The sequence below is a fragment of the Berghia stephanieae genome, chromosome 2 (assembly GCF_034508935.2).
Source record: "Berghia stephanieae isolate SIO BIC M18660-M18661 chromosome 2, UCSD_Bste_1.3, whole genome shotgun sequence".
Classification (NCBI taxonomy): Eukaryota; Metazoa; Mollusca; class Gastropoda; order Nudibranchia; family Aeolidiidae; genus Berghia; species Berghia stephanieae.
In genome coordinates, this window is record NC_088361.1 from 76,882,866 (window position 1) to 76,898,749 (window position 15,884).

Sequence of the window (15,884 nt, forward strand, 5' to 3'; positions counted from 1 at the left end):
CAAATCCTTTATTGTCCACAGTTATATTTTAAAATTCGTTCTTATGAAAAACTCAGTAGCGAAGTAAAAATTATATTACGTAAGATGCCGACCCCTACGCATTCTGTGAAGGAATATAGATAATCCATCGAAAAATGTCTGATATCAACAGGAATCATCCATGTTGTCCAATGTGAACAAATTTGGGGTTAATAATCTTGCCCAAGGAATAAAACGACAGTGCCTGAAGCAGGGCGCAAACCCGATACCTTCAGGGTCACAGTGCAGTGCCTCTAATCACTCGGCCATTTATGAAACTCAGCAGCTAATGCCATGCTTAAAAGTTAATGAAAATGTCGTTGCTTGAAGTTCGAAGGAAAAAAATAAAGATAAATATTGAATTGTAAATTTCAATTTATTGGACGAAGACAGATAATGTGGACGTTTCAGGTTTCCCCTTTACCAACAAAACAGGATGAATGAAACACTACAGACGAATGAGACAATGTGATTGTGATAGGGGAGTTGTTAAGATGAATAAACAAAAACATTGATAGGGCAAGATTTTCAGTCCTTTTCATTCACCCCTGAAATTGAAAAAAGAAACAAGGATTGATGTCAAGTAAACGAAAATTTATGCTTTGAGGAGTGACTTTGACAACAGACTGCTGTTTCCTAATCTTTGCAAATTATTGTTAGTAGTGTTTTGCATTCCTCATAGCAATGCAGATTCGGAGAGAAATTTCAGGGTTATTATGATGCCTCTTACTCTTACCATATCAAGATTTGTCATGTTGGAAGAATAGAACCTTGTCATCCAAGGTCCTGAAAAAATCTTCCCCATCACTCCGAGTGCCCACACTTGGGCCTTATGTCCTCATCTGACATGATTTTGGCAAAATGGCTGCGCAGAAGTAGTCCACCTTGAAGATGAGAATGTACATTGCATGCTTTAGTATTGGATAGACATCTACAAAGTTTTACTGACAGAAAAGTAAATCGAAGCTGGAAAAATTCAACTGACTTGCGCAAAAGACACTAAATAAATTAATTTTAGTTGCATTCATTCAGCTTTTTAACACACAAATTAAACACTGCTTAACTTAAAGACAAACAATTTCAATTTAAATTCAAAATGCTTCAAAGTTGGAGTTACCACATAAAATGAAGGGAAATTCACAGAGAAGAAGTAAATCATACAAATCTACTCACCTGCAGTACACTGGTGTCTCGGAGTTATAGCGCTATATAAGTTTTCAGCATTATTATTATTATTATTATTATTATTATTATTATTATTATTATTATTATTATTATTATTATTATTATTATTATTATTATTATTATTACATTGAGACAAAGTCTTTCAGTTTGCTTCAATATAGCACTAGGATTCCTGCCAAGTGAAAGACAACATGCATCCGATTTCCAACATATTGAACAAAGGTGGGTGCCAACAGGAAGGTTATGAGATTGTAACATATTCTTGAAACCTATGGGATCTCCAGTGCCATCATTGAATTGGCATTAAATATTTTTCAAATAAATAATATGTACAAAAGATATTTTGAGTCCAACCAATGGATTCCAAGAGGCTGTTTAGAATTGTGGTTTTTGCTTGCATCTGGCCCTTGGTGTGTTGGACAGAAGAGCCAGATCATCTGAGACAGAAGAGCCAGATCATCTGCAAAATCCAGATCATCCAACTGTGTCCAGGGGTTCCACTTTATGCCATTTCTTTGCCCATTGGAGGAAACCTCCAATTAGTCAATCGATGGCAAGGTTGAACAGGAATGGTGAGAACAAACATTCCTGCTTGATACCAGTCTTAATTTCAAAGTTCTCAGAAAGCTGATCTTCATGTACAACCTTGCAACATGTCCTTCTTACATTTCCTTGATGAAGTTTACCAACTTCTCAGGGATTCCATATTGTGCCAGATTTTTCCACAATGTTGGTCTGTCAATACTGTCGAAAGCCTTCTCGTAATCCAGAAGTTAACAATAAGAGAAGATTTCCATTCTATAGACTGTTCCACTATGAATCGCAGAGATGCAATCTTGTTAGTGGTTGAACAGTTTTTTCAGAAAACCTGCCTGTTCGTCCCGCAGTTTAGCATCTGTTGTATTCTTAATTCTCTCTAGAATAATACGGTTGGAAACCTTTCCTGGGATAGAGAGAATAGTGATTAATCGATAATGATTACAATTACCAAGGTCCCATTTCTTTGGAATCTTTACAAGAAGTCCTTTTTTCCAATCCTTTGAGAATATCCCGTCATTCCAGATTCTCTCATATAGTGGGTGAAGGGTCTCATCATTTCTTTCAGCATCAACTTTTAGAGCCTCCGGTAGAATTTGCAGCTTTTTCCCTTTTCATCTTGTTAATGGCACCCCTAATCTCTGCTATCGATGGTGGATCACAGCTAATTGGGAGATCATTCCCTGCAGGCAAAATTTCAGGCGGGTTGTCTGGTGATGGTCTATTCAGAAGGCAGTTGAAATGTTCCCTCCAAATTGAGCCTCTTTTTCAAACATAGTTTTCCCATCTTTATCTTTGACTGGTACCTCTGGTTTCCGATGTTTTCCAGCAAGTGTCTTGGTAGTTTGATAAAGGATCATTATGTGTCCTTCTGTCTGTTCATGAATGCTTCCTTGTCTTTCTTCACAAATCTTTTGACTTCCTTAGCTGTGGCTCGATATTGCTATTGTGCATCCAGTCTTGAAGCCCTTATTCACTTGTTCCTTCCTCGTTCTCCTCTTTTCAATCAGCTCCAAGGTGATTGGACTTATCCATTCTTTTTGTTATGATTTCTTTACACCCAATACCTCATGACAAGTTGTTATGTAGACTCCCTTGATCTTAGTCCAAAGTGACTCTACGCCTTTTTCCTCCTCAAGATCAGCAAGAGGTTGGAATCTATTACTCAGTTGCAGTTTGAACTCCTCATTCTTTTCCACATCTATTGCATTCACCTGGAATTTTCTTCTTGTGTGTAATCTAGTCCCATGCTTTTTGAGTCGGAGCTTAAGCATTGCCAATAGCTGGTGGTGGTCTGATCCAACATCTGCCTCTCTCTGTACTGTCACATCCTCTAATGAACGTCTGAATCTTTGAGAGACAAAATTGATCGACCTGATTCTCTGTCAGACCATCTGGTGAAACCCAAGTTGCCTTGTGTATCCTCTTATGGGGAAACACTGATCCTCAGTTCAAATCTCAATGGCACTTGCAGTTCAAACTGCTTCTGACTTGTCTTTGCCTCACCCCAAAAAACTTAGAGGACAATGGGTGCAATTTTAGTTATAGATATGCGATTGATATCATAATTATGTGACTTGAGGATGCTCGCCCCAAAACTTAGAAGACCATATGAGTACTTTGACTCATTTAATGGTTATGAGACATTGACTTTTATCCTTTAATACCAACTTCTTTATCTCACCCTTTCACAGCAGTGACATGCGTAGTCGACCTGGGAGTGCAAGGAGTACTGTGACAGAGGCAGATAACTCACAAGACGAGGCTCATAGATCTCGCAGTGCTAGCAGGCGGCGAGATGTCAGACTGACATCTAAAGATAGCCAAAAGGATCCAGTGTAAGTTTTATTTCTATGGTCGTTTCAAAATACATGATCACACATTTCGACCCATTTCTCTCAAACCATGTTATGTATTGTCACGAATCTTTGCATTCAAATTTTACTAGACCTAAAGAATCCTAAATATGTATAATGTAGCTTTTATGCTTGTCACCCAATCACTAATTCCTTTGTTTTCATTTTTTCCAACCAGGACATTAGAATTTTACATTAACATACACGCCATAACGTAATGAGGTTTATATTCAAGTAAGGGGGTCCTGTAGATACAATGCATAACTCTTGACCCCACGACCTCAATTTCCACACTAATCAAACCAACAAACACCATTCCTATCCCTGTTTTACTCACACGATATTGTTAGTAAAAAGGGAGGAGGATGGAATGTGGCTTTAATATGTATGCTTTCACCGTTTTGTTGTAATGAATATCTCTCAATGCACCTGTAAATCCCGTGATTAACATTCGTGTAGTGTGTATGTCGCTTAGCGATATGAAACAATGTTTAAAAATATACGGTACAACTACTATTTGATGGAGCAAGGCAGCGTCGTTTATTTTGATAGATAATTAACAAGCTAACTTTTGAACCAGTTGATTTTCTAATGAGCAGAATATGATTAGTAAGGGCGAGTGCAATTTACGCCATGTCATCATGTCAAATTACGATGAAATTTATCGGATGTTTTCAAAGAAATGAGCCAACGAGTGTGATCATGAATTTTGATACAAGCTATAAGGGGACATCCATCTTTCAGTAGAGGTGTTAATGCACTAGCAATTTGTAAATGAGAATCTTTTGAAAATATATGTTGCTTCAATGATAGAAGATGGCGTAAGAAAGAAAACGTCTCATCTTGGAGAGAAGAAGCCAAAAGATTTAAAAATTATGAACAAATTGCTGGTTATTCAATTGCAACCAAGTGTGTTATTGATATGTTGTTTCATTTTTAGGTTATTTTTGTTGTTGTTGATGTTGGGGTTTTTTTCGTGTCTTTTGTTTCGTTTTATTTTTTTCGGAAGAGAGACAGACGGCAATGTTAGAACAGAATCCTTAAAAATATTATTTGCTGGCTATTATTTTTTCTCCATTCTTATTTTATTAAATTTCAGAAATCACCACACAATAATTGGTGACAACCTCAATATGTTGGAACAGATAGAGGGAGATACCTTGTCTCTGTACGGTCCTCAATCTTTGGATGCCTTTGACAGGAACTGGGGCATGCAAGCAGCTGGGGCAGTCACCACCATTGTATTTAAATTTATTGATTTTGATGCCATATTTCGCCAGCTTCCTAAAATACGTGTTCGGTTTCCAGCTACTCAAGTAAGTTAAATAAGTAAATAGTGATGTTGATGATGAGGAGGAGGAGGAGGGGAAGGAGGTGATAATGATGATGATGATGATGATGATGACGACGACGACGACGATGATAAGTGAGAAAAAGAGGAGAGAGAATGAACAGTGAGTCCTGAGTAAAAGTTCCAATGAGTTCTCTTTGTTTGGAAGACTCTCTATAAATATTTTTTGAGTGTATATAATTTTAAAGACATCAAATGTTGGAATTAGAATTAGAAATTATTCTTGTGTATTTGCAATGTGTTCAGGAACATCCTTACGATATAAAACTGTTCATCCAATCCTGTAACCTTAAGTCTTCATAGAAAAATTAGAAAAGAATAGCAATATGTTGTTTTGCCATTATTCCGTAACATTTTCAAAGGAACTTTGAGAATATCCTGAGAATATTCCAAAACTAAGAACTCCTACTGAAAAATGTGTTGCCAAGGTTAAAGTATGGAAAGAAATCAACAGGCTCAAGTTAAACGAAGCTCCATCTTACCTGACAGATTACTTACAAGTCCACGCATCAACCAGGCCACTTTCGTCAAAGCTGGACACCACAAAAACTACAAAATATACGATTTAGAGTGCTATTATTATAATATTATGGCCAGAGATCAGGGGAAGAAAAAGGTAGGGAAGAAAAAAGTGGACAAAAATGTACAGGCACCTGAAGTCATATATGTTCTAGAGGAAATTATTATTATTATTTATTATTATTATTATTATTATTATTATTATTATTATTATTATTATGAGTTCTTTGTAATTTAAGGTTCAGAGTTTCTGTTTTAACTTTCTGTGTGACATTGTTATTTATAATTTTGTCTGTTTTTTTTAAATTTTTGTTTTGTTTTGTTTGCAGCATTTCTAATACAATAAATTATTAATAAAGAAAAACTTTCTTATAGATTTGCTGTTATTTTTACCCTCAGACCCTCGTGTTTTGTTCAACAAATATCAGAAGCCTAAATCAGATCAACGCCTTGTCATTGGTACGGAGACTTGACAATTTAACCATAGACTTAGACGGAAATCCTGTAACCAAGTTCACCCTGTGGAGAATGTACACAGTCTTTCGATTGGCTCATTTTGCCCTCAAAAAGATTAATGATATTGAGGTAATGAAAAGGTTGAGATTGAAATAGAGACATTTTTTGTAACTATTAATTTCTTAGTCGTAATGTTAGTCAACATTCCATATTTTAACCAGATAGTAATTTCAATTATTTAGATAATTAAGTTTTAAGAATGCGACACTGCACAGTGTTATGTCAAAATGTAAATTTTCTTAAAAGTTATTTTATTAAGGATGGCATATACTGGTAGACTTCTTATTCATTCTCTCTGTCAACTATCAAAATTGTGCATAATGTTTTTTATTTTATTTTTAAAAATTTTAAAGCTTGTTTTTAACACTTTTTGAATTTTTATTTAGTTACTGTTTTCGTTTTTAATATTTATTTATTTATGTATTATTCATTCATTCATTATTTATTTATTATTCTTTTATTTATTTATTTATTTATTTATTTATCTATTATTCATTTATTTAGTTAGTTATTTATTTAATTATTTATTTATTTACAACATTTACTAAGTCTGATCAAGCATGATGTCTTCATCCAGTCACATAAGCTTAATGTATTATTAGTTCAAATTCATTATTGAACAGAATAACAATGCATTTAGGCTTCTAAAAACTCTGTCTCATATATTTTCAACTTTCCTTCCTTTATGATATGATGTAAATGTGACAAATAATATATTTAAAAAATGTTTTTAAATGCCCTTTCATCAATATGTTTTGAAAATTATATGCAGTAGGCTGTGCGATCTAAGTGAACTTTATCAATTGTTCTTAATATATGTAGCATTAGCACATTTAGAATATTTAATACTGCTTGTTGTGAATTTTATTCTCCTGGTTTTCTAGATTTATACAATTGCATCCAGAGCATATATTTCAGGATCAGGCTCTTAAAAAATAAACTGTCTTCTGTGATTATCAATTTGAAATTGTTCTTTGTTTTGTTCAGTTCCCTTTCAAGATATACAAGTCATCTTAGCCATTTATGAAAATATCAAGTTACTTTCAAAATGCTTTATGATTTATTTTAAATAGCAAATGTTTTGGGAACTTTCTAATTTTGTTACCTCATTGGTTACTTTTGTGTTAAATCGTTTGTCTAATCTGTTTTCAATATAGAAAGCTATGCTGTATTAATTTGTGTTTATGAATTTTACATATTTTTTCCTTCATTATGTCATTTCATCGGCAATTTTCAAATAATAATACGGCTCAGGTAATTTCTTCCAACGATGTTTCACTCATTTAATTTTGTTCACTTAAAAAGGTCTCTTCTGGTGATATTGTCAATGCTGAGAAACTCTTTGGACCAGTGTCTCATGTGGCAACATCCCAACTCCCTCAGTACCGCCTTCTGTCACTGATGGGAGATAACCGACGCAAACAGGTTTTGATGGAGGGACGCAACAAGGGTGAGGGCAAGGGCGGGGCAGAGAAATCTCAGGTGGAGTTGATAGGTCGAGCTGGTTTGTCCTACACCACTCCTGACTCCAGACAGGTACTTTATTTTCTTTACACTTTTAACTTATACACTCTAACCCTCTCCTTACCAACAACATGGGTAAATTAAATGTTGCTGCTCCAAGCTCGAAGAAATAAATGATATGAAATTGAATGTAAGCATCAAGTTTATTACAAGAACAGATCTGTTCTTGTAATGAAATTGAAGTTAACATTCAATTTCATATTATTTACTTAAAAACAACAGAAAAATGGTCATATTGGTTACGATTCAATGGAACTTTTTCTTTTTCAGATTTGTTTTGTGCATCACAAAATTTGAATAAAAATCTTTGTTATAGCTATAAAACCTAATGCTGGTATGTAAAGCGTGGTTTGCCACACAAAAATATGTATCATATGTCCTTCTGAATTTGAGTATAAAGAAATCAACTTTTGTGTAGGGTAGGTATCTTGAAAATAGTCGGTAAGGAGAGAGTTATTTTTTTGAGATTAAGACTTTTTTTTTTTTAATTTTATTTAAATTACGGGACGAGATCATTTCAAACAAAAATGATAATAGGCCTCGTCAAATTTCAAAGTAATTGCATTTTCTAATATCTCATTGAGTAAGAAATGAAGGAGTATTCTCTCAGATTGGCACAAAGTCAATATTATCCAGGTGGTCAGTGTAAGGCAGTTGGGATTTCTTGGTCACATTTACAGAAAGAATGGAAAAGAATAAACGGTAGAAACAGGAAAAGAGAGAAAGGAGGAAAAGTATAGAAAGCCATATAATACATATGTAAGAGGTCTCAATGGTGATGAGCGGATGAGAGATGACTATTTGAAAATTGATTAATTTAATCATAATGAATTGATTAGATTTCTTGAAGGGAGTTGATGACAAAGATAATTGAAAAGAAATTATCACAGACGGCAGGAAGAGATCGGACTGTTGATTGAATATGCCAATTGTGACCCACTGCCTTTAATCAGTATTGTATTGTGATGAACCGGAATATGAAAATTGACTTTAAAGTGAAACTTACCAGAATATCAAAATTTAAGGTCTGAGTACGAAAATAATTTATTTCTTCCATATAGAGTATATTCAAATTATCTTTCGTAATTCGGACAGATAAAGATAATAATAGTAATAATAATAATAGTAATAATAATAATAATAATAATAATAATAATAATAATAATAATAATAATAATAATAATAATAATAATAATAATAATAATAATAACAATAATAATAATAATAATAATAATAATAATAATAATAATAATAATAATAATGATAATAATAATAATCAGTCCCAAGAGGCAATTATTGTAAGGCTACAGGCCTGTTTATTTTAAAAAAAAGAATGGAACGTGCTCACAGCACACATCAATTCTAACTCACCGCTCTCTCTCTCTCTCTCTCTCTCTCTCTCTCTCTCTCTCTCTCTCTCTCTCTCTCTCTCTCTCTCTCTCTCTCTCTCTCTCTCTCTCTCTCTCTCTCTCTCTCTCTCTCTCTCTCTCTCTCTCTCTCTCTCTCTAACCACTTATTGTTCAGTCAATTGTTCTATCTCTACTCGAGGTTTTGTGGATTTCTTCGATAGCTGTAGGGATGAATGTGTTCTTGTGCCTGATGGTGCAACATGTCGCTTCCCGGTACTGCTTACCTGATCTCAGCAGTTTAAATTTTGGATGGAGAGGGTAGTGTCATTGCTGTAAAATACTGTCAAGTAAATTTTCTGCATCTAATTAACCCATATAAAATCGGATGGAAACGGCAGATCACAATGTAAAAAGCATTATTATTTTGGTTCATTCTGGTTATTATATTGACATATTGAGGAATAAGATTGTTATGTTTGTTTTGGTTTGTTTTGTCTTTTTTTCATTTTTTTTATTGCTGGTTTTACTTTTTGCCCAATTTTTTTCTGCTAATTTGTTTTTTTTAATTGCTGGTTTTACTTTTTGCCCAATTTTTTTCTGCTAATTTGTTTTTTTTAATTGTTATTTTTATCTGTTGATGCGATCAAGAGCTTAACAAATCAAATGTTTTTTAGAAAATAATTTGTTGTTTTACTTGTTAATTCGTTTGTTTACTTTTTTTCCTTTTATCTTTTCATTCCACTATCTTTCGTTTATATTTCTCTCTTTTTTTAACTTGTAAATTTACCGTTAAAGATCAATGAATTTTCTTTTTATTGTAGCTTATTTTATGTCCTCTTATTGTTTCTATTTATAGGACTCAGCTGGGAAGAAGCATTTTGCTCAAAATTATCTTACAGAGATGACCAAGGAGGTTGTGTACAATGATCGTAAGAGATCGGAGCTGATGAAGGTCTGGCCCAGTCTCATTGTGGAGATGATGCAAAATGCTGTGGCAGACATGACAGACATAGATGCCTATATGAAACAATCGCTGGAAGAGTTGGAGAGGGGGTGAACTCAGAGCATTTGATTTACAGAAATCGTTAAATGAAAGATTAGTTGGATGAGACAATATGGACCCTCGAATAAAGTTATTTTTGACAATGTCTAAAGGACATTTTCACTCTCCAACTTCTTAGCTGGATGAAGAAAACAATGAGAAATTAATGAAATGGGATGTTGTGATTTGAAATCGGTGAAATTGGTCGAAAGGTTAAAGGTCTGAGAATTGGAGTTGAAAATTGGAGAGAAGCATATGTGCAAGATAAAAAATCTTAAAAGGAGTGAATGTGTCAGTGACAGTCAAAGAAGAAATGTATGTACATATATGAAACAAAATCACCCCAAAAAATCAAATTTCCTCGAATGGAACAGATCATTTCTTTTCTTGTAATTTTATTTCTGTTTTGCCTGGCTCTGTCACTTTCACACCTGTTCAGATTTTAATTCAGATGGTTTTGTTTTTACAGCATTTTATAACTTCTCGCCTCATTATCCTCTCATGTTTATCCATTAGACCAGCGGTTCATTTGAAGAATGAAGCTGGGAACTATTCCTACAATTTGCACATAATTTGTTGTTTTATCTCTTTGAAATGTATTGACCATAATGATCAAGAAATAAAACTAAATAAAAGAATTTCCTTTCTGGGCAAATTTTTATTTAAAGTCTTTTCCAAGAGAAAACTAGAATAACCCAGGTGTCAGTCAAAGTGCTTAAGCGGTTAGTAAATACTATGCTTTATAAAGCTATACCATTGGTATATTTTTATATGTGGCCCAATCAGATTGATATTTGGACATTAACTAATCTGCCTTTGTGTACACATCATCACTGCTGTAATGAGCAAAATTGATTGAACCAAATTTTGTTTTTGATTGAGAGATGTTTTTAGGCAGTAATTTGTAAATATTTATGTCCATGTAAAATTTAACATAAATGAAAATTGAAAAGCTCATCATCGTCCGTCACTTATCTGGACTTTCTATCTCTTTTATTAGTGAACAAAATGAAAAATAATAAATTGTGTATGTATTCAGAAATTATCTTGTACAAACTCATGCAGATAAAACCTTCTTTTGTTCCGACAAAGATGAAGTTTTGAAATGACATTGTAAGGGAAGGAAAGTTAAATTATATTTACGGGGTGTGTTTCAGAATTAAGTTTCCCACCTTTATAACTTTACTAATAAGCAACATAGAACGACCAAAATTTGGAACAATATGAAGTCATATATAAGAAATTTTGATGCCAAATTTTTGGTATATTGGTTATCATGTCAAAGAGCTGTAACATGGCAATTTTGTTGTACTTTTGCTTTTCGTCCAAGCATAATCAAAGGAAAACGACAGAGCAAAACATTGATGCAACCTTATCACTCTCCGATATTCAGGTTGTCATCAAAAGTTTAACTCTTCTCAGCAAGTCTGCTGTAAAATTACACAGAGACCTTTGTAAAGTTCAGAGCACAATGCTCCTTCAATTCAAACTGTTAGACAGTGGATCAGGGAAGTTGAAGATGGGTGATCTGACCAGAGAAGGCTCACAGAAAACAAGGTGAGAAGAAGGTGATGCACATCAGGGTTTTTTTCAACACACGTGGCATTGTACTGAAATGGCCTGTCCCAACTGATCTAACTGTTAACAGAAACTATTACAGAATCATTCTTAAAGACAAATTGAGACCGGCTATATGAAAAAAGACCCACTTTGATTAAACGAGGTATCATTCTGCATCATGTCAAAGTTGTGAACGAGCATCCTGAGGGCTACTCATGGGGATTGTTGTCCTATTCACCTGATTTTGCCCCTTGTGAGTTCTGCGACGTTAATGATTTGAAGACGAGGACCAGATTCAAGAGGTGATGAGGAATGCAACCATGGCCTTGGAAAAGCAGCCACTGGTCACCATCTTGACCATTGGGTACACTGAATGCTGAAGTGTGTGGAACTTAACAGTTCTTATGTTGAATAAGTAATGGAGTAAAGTTTCATTAGATGCCAAATAAAAGGTTATTCACAATATTATGTGAGTGCAATGTGACAGGGAAACTTAATTCTGAAACATACCTCGTAACAACTCAACCTTTTCTGTCTAATTGATTATTAATAATAATATGGTAGGCGGCTTTGGATAAATTGTCAATGAATATGCACAATAATAATCTGTAAAGCTTGTATGGCACAATGCCAGGCAAAGCAGATAGATAAATACAATTAAAGATATTTTAGAACAATACATCTTCTTGAAATGCTTACTGTGCTATCTCATAGTATGAAATTTGGAGTAGGTAGTACTTATACTAAAATTTAATGATTGATTAGTATCACAGAAACTGTTTTATGTTCTCTTTATATTTTTAGTTATTTTTTTACTTCAAATATTATTTTTATAAAACGATCTGACTTCTTTTCTTCCTAAGACAATTCTATACTTACACTACACCGAATGAACTTCTAAAAGGATGGATTGGGTACTCTCTTAATCCAACAAGTTACGCAACATGCATTATTATGCTACTGGATAAACAAAGTGTAAGAACACAAAAGCAGAGATAATGATTTAATCTCATAAATTGGAAGGGAGTAAATAATCGATAAAGTTGAGACACCTCCCATATTGGGTAGAGAGGTACTTACCGTGTCTTCTATTACCCTACATCTGTTTTCCAACATGCTTTCTGCCTTTGTCTTGGAATGAGATTACTTGGTTTTGTCCTGGTCCTGGCCGGATGCCCTATTGAGAGGGAAACAGTCAAATGTATAGTTAGTTTTGGGAGATGATATTTTTGTCCTTGTAAATCTCTCTTTTATGCACTGTATTATGTTTTCATTAAATTATATATGATTTGTAAAACATTTGAGTGTATTCCTATTAGTGGGAACCTGTGCATGTGTCTGGATGAGACTTTTAGTGATCTCAAACTAAGTACTTTTCTAGTATGCTCTTGGAATCTACACCTGTTTCTTATTTGAACCAATTCCCCTTTGTCTTACCTTTTCTTGGGTGCTTTAATTGTAATTCTAGAACTTTTTACTTTCCCATTTTCTTCCTTTTTACTGGCGCTGATATGACCTTAATGTGTTGCAAGCGCCATAAAACCCTTAAAAACAAAAACAAACAAGGTTTTAAAAAAATCAAATCATAATTTCTCCCTGATTTCTAAAACTACTGACATGACCATTATCACGAAGAGTGCCATAACAACGACGGGACTCGATTACAGTCTGAGTTAGATCGCTGGTACTGCTCTTTTGTGAAAATGGTAAGATAGAAAAACTATTCCCCGTTTTTAAAAAGCTTAGTTAACAGTTACAATAAACCAATAAAAAGATTTATGATGGAACTGCTTGAAGAATTAAATTAGTGTATCAATCTACTATTGTAAACTAGAATTAATGTTGGATAAACAATGAAAACTATGAAAATTGATGAAATAATTTGATTTCGAACGTGTTGTTGTTTTATATTTGTTTTACTCTACATTCTTCTATGAATATGTTTGTTATTTAATTTAAATTATACATCATGAGCAATAAAGCTCGTTGCCAAATATCTGCCTCTTTTATTGATTCTAATTAGTACACTACTATTTCAGTTTTAAAGATCGCAGGGGCGTCACTCCCTGCTAGGATGCTCCTTACCTTACATCCCTTTGAATACTTACTTTCTTAATCCTCTTCGGGCCTTGGGGCACAAAGGGCCTCCACCAGACATCTCTATTTTTTTGTGATCGGCTGCTTTTGTGGTGGCTGTATTCCAGGACAGGCCTGCTTCCTTTAATTCTTTCTAATGGTTGCTGTCTTTTAGCAAAATGGATACAGTCTGATGTCTGTCTCTGTGGAAAATATATTTTCTTGGACACTGTCTCATAAGCGGCCACTTACTTCTACATACTGTTCATTGATATAAAACAATTCGGTTGTATCCGTTTTTTCGGGAATTTAGGGAGTCTTTAAAAAATATGGAATAGAATATTTTTTGAGATATACATGAATTTTAACAATTTCTTCCCACCCTTTGAATAAGAAGCTGGTCTACCTCATCAGTCCAACTACTTATTACTCCCGGGTTAACAGAAGGGCTTGTAAAATTTTCCAGCTCGATGCATTTTAGGTTCGAGTAAACGGAATCGTGTACTCTCTGACCTTTAGAAGCCTGGTAACAGCAATTTTAATATTATGCCCGACGCTTTAGTCTAATCAATTCATTTTTTGTCTCACGCTATTCACAAAGTATTTTTTAATGTGTTTGAATTGGGGAAAGGAAGATGTAAATGTTGCTTGTTTGTTTTGTACATTTTGCTATTTATTTATGATAGTGATCGTGCTCCTTTTTAATTAAATTTAGCATAGCCATTTTAGTCAGCATCTGGATGGAAAATAACAAACATTAAATTTCAATTGTTTCCCTATCTCATTTTTGATAATAAAATGAGTCTAATTTTCAAAAACCACAATATCTCAATGACAACAAAACATAGGGTTTTGGAGGCCCATGTATGGTCAGTATTATTATATGGCTGTGAAAGTTGGATAATTACAGAAGCCATTAGAAAGAAACTGGAGGCAGCAGAAATGTGGTTTCTTAGAAGGATGTTAAGAATCTCATGGACAGAGAAGAAAACTAATGAAGAAATATTAGAGCAAGCTGAAGCTAAAAGGTTACTAATTCGTACAATAAGAAACAGACAAATGCAATTTTTAGGTTACCTAAATCGACATAAATGTATTGAACATCTTGCTCTCACAGGAAAGATAGAATGTTAAAAGAGTAAAGGTAGACCAAGAAAAACATATTTGAAAAGTTTGAACAGCTGGGTGACAAAGAAAGAGAATATTATTATTAGGTTTTGAGGTTATCTGATCAGAGAGATGAATGGCGTACAATGATCACCGATGTCTGGCACAGATCTCGTACTTGAAGAAGAAGAAGAATAACTAAATAACACACGAAGGATGTTTTAAATTCAATTTTTATTTGACAAACAGATATGTTGGATGTTGAATATATGCTTTCTTACAATACATGTACACAGTAGCATTATCATTGAAGGTGTCTGCATCGCACCTGGTAAATATAATTTAAATATAGATAAAGAGAAACCATACATATGACTCAAACAGACTCCATTGTGGTAAATATTCTACTGTGGAAAGGAGTTTTAAAATAGAAAAGGTACTCATTTTCTCCTTTAACAGTTTGAAAAGAAATGGCCAATGGTTTCCGTAATTAAAAAAATGTAAATGCTTCAAGTTGATTCACAGGGATAAATGATTTGAACATTTTGGGTCTCCTCTTTGTCAACAAAACCATGGATATGAAGCTTATGACAATGAATGTAATATATCACATTCGTCTTTTGTATCTTACTCATCGTGTTTTTTGACAAAGGGGAAAATCTGAGACGTCCACATCCTTTGTCATTGTAAGTTAAATGGAAGCTTACATATAATATACTAATTTGTATTATTTACTCCTGCTTGCTTCAAGTAGCATTATATGCATTATAGACATTGCAGATATGTAAAAGAGCCCGCAAGTCATTGTATGGATTTCGAGACTTTTAGCTAATTATGAATAAGAGAAAGATAGAGATAAGAGAGAGAGAGAGAGAGTGTGTGTGTGTGTGTGTGTGTGAGAGAGAGAGAGAGAGAGAGAGAGAGAGAGAGAGAGAGAGAGAGAGAGATTGTTTTTTAAGCAAGTATCTCGTGCTGTCACATCTCATTATAACATCAATAAAACTGCAGCTTGATGTCGTTTTACATCCGTTGAATGTGCGCATAGTGCACGATAAAAAATCCCAACACCAACACACATCATGCAAGGCGAGACATAATGCCTGGAAGGCGCTATTTCAACTTTTCGACAGGGACAATGCTTATACTGGCCATGTACTTAATTTACAATTGAGTGCAGACAGAGAATGTGACTTAAGAGCCTTTTCCAAGAGCTCAACTTTGTGTTGCCAGGAGTTGGGTGTGAA

General features: G+C 34.0%; 1 protein-coding gene across 6 annotated transcripts in view; it reads left to right on the forward strand.

The window, feature by feature from the left end:
• The window catches only part of LOC144965555 (leucine-rich repeat-containing protein 49-like), a 66,705-nt gene extending 53,254 nt beyond the window's left edge, over positions 1-13,451 (forward strand). For all 6 annotated transcript variants that reach the window (XM_078901017.1, XM_078901019.1, XM_078901018.1 and 3 more), the window contains 5 exons: positions 3,435-3,578; positions 4,696-4,912; positions 5,866-6,051; positions 7,288-7,518; positions 9,712-13,451. In XM_078901017.1, the coding sequence (XP_078757143.1) occupies positions 3,435-3,578; positions 4,696-4,912; positions 5,866-6,051; positions 7,288-7,518; positions 9,712-9,912 (979 nt within the window). In that variant the 3' untranslated portion in view covers positions 9,913-13,451. The remainder of the gene's footprint in view (positions 1-3,434; positions 3,579-4,695; positions 4,913-5,865; positions 6,052-7,287; positions 7,519-9,711) is intronic.
• The last annotated feature ends 2,433 nt before the right edge of the window (positions 13,452-15,884 follow it).